The following is a 5,256-nucleotide window of genomic DNA, read 5'->3' as shown; positions in this document are numbered from 1 at the left end:
CTGCTGAATTACCAAGGAATTGGGGCACCAAACTCCCGTAGGTTCTTTGGGGTGTACTAGCCTTACTTACAGAGATTGTCTCATTTAGAGGCAGATCCTGCCTCCCAGCAACATTCTTTCACTAGTGTACTGGTAAAAAAATGCAAAAAGCTGATGAAAAGCTACTGTTCTGATATATCAAGGACAGACAGTATAGAAGCTACATAGAATAGAAACCTGTGCCTCCTCAGTACTACACAGTACCACTCTGCAAGATAATGCAGAGAGTCTTTTGGGATGAGCAACATGTCTATAAACTATACATATCTACAGATCAGAACACCATACCATGGACAGAAAGCAATCAGTAGTTACTATTACAACTCAGGATTGCTGACATAGCCAAACAGTGGCTACTGTGGAGCTTAACTCCAGGGTAAGGGTCAAGCTCTTCCCCAGCTACAATGAAAAGCCCATTTATTCAAAACTCAAAAATAAATCAATCATTTAAACCAAGATAATTAAACACAGGCTTAATGTATTTAAAACCTATATTTGTGTACATGTTTAACAAGAGGTCTCCTTACAAGCCTATCCTTTGCATGAGCACTAGTGTTAAAAGTTATTAGTTTTGCTGTATATATGTACTCGGGTGCAAATACCTATTTTAGATCTGCAGATTACAGTTAGCATTGGAAAAATCCTAATCACATACTCTTTATTTAAAAGAAAAAATAAAACTCATAAACTGTTTTAGAATGGTATAAATGCATCTTGTAGCCTTAATTATCTTGTTAGGCTTGTTATAATTTCCCAGGCCTTTGGTTCCTTTTTCATTGTGAACCACTTTGTACAGGGGAGATAGGGAAGAGAAGAAATAGATTAGGAAGTATGGAATGGAATACAGATATCTTCTTATAGAATCCTTTCCCCTCCAAAACTCTAGAGCAAAAGAAAAGAAAGAGGTGTTTTAACACTGCTCCCAAGTACCCAAATGTCTTTTCAGTAGTAGTGAGGCTAGGAAAGCCATCAAGCAGATGAAGAATGACAAGGTATCTGAAGTTGATGGAAGTCCCACTGAAACATCCAAGCAGGGGAGCGAGAAACTCACATCACAGCTCCATGCCCTAGTTTTAAGGATTTGGAATGATGAGGAAATTCCAGGTGACTTCAGGGATGCCTTGATTGTGACAATCTTCAAGAAAGTAGACAGGTCTGACTGTGGAAACTACAGAGGGATTAATCACTTTGCTGTTCATCACAGGAAAGATCATTGCAAGAACGCTCCCGAACTGTCTCCCTCCACTTGCTGAAGAGCTTCTCCCAGAATCTCAGTGTGGGTTTAAGGCAGGGGTGGGCAAAATATAGCCTGCAGGCGGGATAAAGAGCAACACCCTTGCCATTTCTCGTAACACAATCCCTCCTGTACAAAGTACAGCCATCTATACCTGTGGTCCAGTCATAGGTGGACTCCCACCAGGTTTCCATTATCCCTATGAGTTCATATTCATTTTCACTTAGCAAAAGGGCCAGTTCCTCCTGTTTGTTCCCCATGCTCCTGGCATTTGTGTACAGGCAGCTAAACTTGCCATTGGAAGCCCTGGGCTTCCTTGTGCTCTTAGAAGAGTCCTGCCCTTGGACTGGGGTTGGAGTAAGTTCCCTTGTGTTACCTGACCTGCTGATTCTGTGGTTGTCACTTCCTGGGCTTGCACTGGTGATAGTCTGTCCATCCCCTGGTGATCTTAGTTTAAAGCCCTGTCGAGCAGGTCAGCCATCCTGGCTTCTTTCCCATCAGAGTGAGGTGGAGGCTGTCCCTTCCCAACAAACTGCTGCCTCTCTCTCTGAAGTGCAGACTGTGATCAAAGAAGCCAAAATCTTCATGATGGCACCAATGCCGCAGTCTTCTGTTAACTTCTTTAATACATCTCTACCTCCTGTGCCTGTGACCCATAACTGGGAGGATCGAGGAGAAAACTACCTGTGCCCCCAACCATCTGAGCCCAGTCCCCAGAGTCCTGTAGTCACTCAACATGGCCAGGTTTGCTCTGAGCTGTGTCATTTGTCCCCACATGGATGAGGAGCATGGGGTAGTGGTCAGAGGGCCAGATGAGTTTAGGAATCCTCTCAGCTACACCCCAGATATGGGCCCCTGGGAAGCAGCAGACCTCACGGGCTCAGGTCCAGAGCCTGAGGAAGGGAGGACCAGAAAGTGTTTGCTGACTTCAATCTGCTCCTTTTCAATTCCATGGGCCCTCCTTCTTTGAGTAGTCACATGCTGCCACTTTTCCTCATTGCCCTTTGGCCCCTCCAGTACCAGTACCTTGTGACTCACCTGGGACTGGCTCTCAGTGGAGATGCACTGGTGGAAGCCTGTCATGCTCCCAGGAGCTAAAAACTACTTACAGACCGTCCGGCGGGCCCCAACTCCCCAGTGTGGAACCAGGAAGTAAGCAGAGACCGCGGTGGGTAGGCAGGGCACTGGTGGGAGGCAGCTGAGTAGAGCCAAAGAGGGTCATGCCCCCCGCACTCCCTGGCCCCTACTTGGCCCAGCCCCCAAGGGAGCCATGTGAATAGAGAGAGCATGCAAACAGACATGCTCTGGGCCTCAACGCATGAGTTAGCATGGGAGTTCGTGCAGGAGGGGCATGAGGCTCTAGGCAGCGAGCCTGAAGAGAAGGGTCAGCACAGCAGTAGCCTGGACTACCACCTGTGCGATGGTGGGGACTCATCACACCCTGAAGATCCCCCCAACAGCTGGAGCCTCCCCTTCTGGTACCACTGAGGCCTCCACCCAGATGGAGCCCATGGTTCTGGCCTTCACTCAGATGGAGCCCCTGTTCCCAGCTGTGGGGGCTGCCTGGCTCGTATGCAGGCACCTGGGAACAGAAGCAATGATATCTCCCCTTGTGGAGTATGCTCCACAATAGAGTCTCTCGGGTGCCAAATAAGGGAGCTCCAGGCTGCAGTGCAGAGGCTGAATATCATCGGGGATGGCAAAGAGGAGATACTGCCAGGCTCTTCACCAGAAAAATGAAGAGGGCATAGGAAGGATGGCTGGCAGGACAAGGGTGGACAAGAGGAGCTACTGCAAAGTCCAGCCAGGGGACGCTTGGACAAAGGTCATCTCTGGCCCCAAGACGTGCTGTACCAGGGTCACCACCCCGCTGGAATTTCACAACAGATATGAACTCCTTGCAGCATCAGTAGAGCCAGCAGGGCCACCAGCTCCAGCACTTGAGGAAGGAAGGCAACCAGCAACCACCCCTAAGAAGAGACACAGAGTGGTCATCGTGGGAGACTCTCTCTTAAGGGGGGCAGAGGGAGCCTTGAATAGAATGGCTGCCCACCTCAGGTGTGAATAGAGATTGGCAGGCTTGTGGTGGAGAAAGAGGGTCAGGTGACCTAAGGAGAAGCTCATAAGCTCAGGACCTGGTCCAGAAGGGGCAATCTTACCATAGGAGCCAGTACTCCAGGGGAGAGCCCACCTGGGCCACCTACAGAGAAAGGACTCTGTGCCTCAGAGGGGCAGAATAAACCCTGCACCAGAAACAGTGAGAGTTAAGTACCTCTAACTTCTGTATATGTGCTACTGTGGAGTGAAATTAACCCTGCCAGGAAAGCCTTGCTTTTTGGTGAACTTTATGTTTTGAGAGCAGATGCTTATGCTTTTGATCTATATTTAAGACAGAGGGCCAGGGTGGCTGTAAGGGGCAGATTGGAGGCCACTGTGGTGCAGCAGGGGCACCCAATTCAGAGCACCCCTAGGGCCTGGAGCCCACGGTGTTGAATACAGGCAGATGCCCAAATACGTTTCAGAAAGAGGACTTTGACATGTCAGAAAGCTGGATGTTGGGGGTATCTGGAGGAAGCAAGCCCTGCACCCACTGGAGACATGTCAAGGGGCTGAGTGGCCCAGGGGCTGAGGAAGGGAGAGCCTGGGATGGAGCTGGAACCCAAGAGTCTAGGGTCTTGGTACAGTGGACCTTGGACAGCAGGACCCAGCCAGAGTAGAAGTGAACTGAGGCCAGGAAGCTTGGACAAGGACCTACCCCAAACCTGCATCTGCCTCTGAGCAGCCTCCCTATGAAACTATAACCCCAAGATGTGAAAACCACAGGGGAGAAGGACCCTGAGCATCCAGAAGCAAGAGTGAGGAGGCAGGAACCCCTTGACAGGTCAGATCAGGACTTTGTTGTCCGACCACCCAACCCTTTTTGTTACACCTAATACAGATCCAAATTTTTCAAAAGTCCTCAGTATATCTTATACTGAACTGGCCCATATGGCTGACAGCCTCTGTCTTATTATACAGTTGTGCAACACCTATTTAATTCTAGTCTGAAATGTTAGAAACACAGTTGATGGCAAGCGGATAATATGTTTTGCATTTTTTCTAGTGGATTATATTAGCCTCTCTTTCAAACAAGATAAGACATTGAGCCAGGTAAGATAATGCACTAATCTATTTTTTTTTCTTTTAATCATAGTTGTAGTAGTGATGTGATATGTTCTGTCATGTCAGTTTGCACAAGTAGAAGGTTTTATCTTTTTAAATTCTGATTTCATTGCCGTTTTTCTGTTGGAATGTGTAGAGGCTTGATATCATTGCTAATTAGTAAATAATTGGCACATTTTATCTTTTTTTAGTCTTGTAACTTTAAAATTGCTTTCTAGATGATTTATTCAATAACTTCTGGTTAACAATATGGCTCTGATAATCTTACCATTAGATTGGCATTGGTGGTCCCTGCCTCCAAAATAGGGGGAATCTAATCCAAAAGCTCCACCTGGATGCAAGGGGCTGTCTATGCAGATTTAATTGTAGACCATGGGCGCTTGTACATAAGATGAAAATGCCTGTTTTTGTGGTTTAATTGCATCACACTTTACACATCCTTGGCTTTTTGCCATTTAAACAAGTTTGTTATGTTGAAAACTAAACCACAGCTGCATGTAGTTTAGTTTGCAATGTTGTTACTGGTAACTTACAGACTTTAATATGATAGCTGGCCTTGGGAGAGCCAGGCTGAAGGCAGAAGCAGCGAGGGACCCAATCTTTTTTTTTTTTGTGGGGCCTGCCTGCCTGCCTCTCTCGTGGCCCCAGCTTAGAGGCAGCACCTGTTGGATCCAACTCTTCCCCAAGCCCACCCAGGAAGCAGTAGCCCATTCACTATCCCCGCCACCTTCCCACCACCTGGAACTGCCTGGGAATGGGCTGGCTTCACCCTAGGGCAGCGTGGATAAGCCGCAGGAGGGTGGCTGTGTTTACTGGCAGCT

General features: G+C 47.8%; 1 protein-coding gene across 1 annotated transcript in view; it reads left to right on the top strand.

Annotated features, from left to right (window-relative positions):
- Positions 1-5,256, top strand: part of CATSPERB (cation channel sperm associated auxiliary subunit beta) — a 79,547-nt gene that overhangs the window by 12,251 nt on the left and 62,040 nt on the right. Inside the window, exon 6 of the mRNA XM_006035097.2 lies at positions 4,377-4,423. Within this exon, the coding sequence (XP_006035159.1) occupies positions 4,377-4,423 (47 nt within the window). The remainder of the gene's footprint in view (positions 1-4,376; positions 4,424-5,256) is intronic.

The sequence above is a fragment of the Alligator sinensis genome, unplaced genomic scaffold (genome assembly GCF_000455745.1).
Source record: "Alligator sinensis unplaced genomic scaffold, ASM45574v1 scaffold608_1, whole genome shotgun sequence".
Classification (NCBI taxonomy): Eukaryota; Metazoa; Chordata; order Crocodylia; family Alligatoridae; genus Alligator; species Alligator sinensis.
Note: the sequence above shows the minus strand (reverse complement) of the source record. Positions and strands in the feature narration are given on the sequence as shown.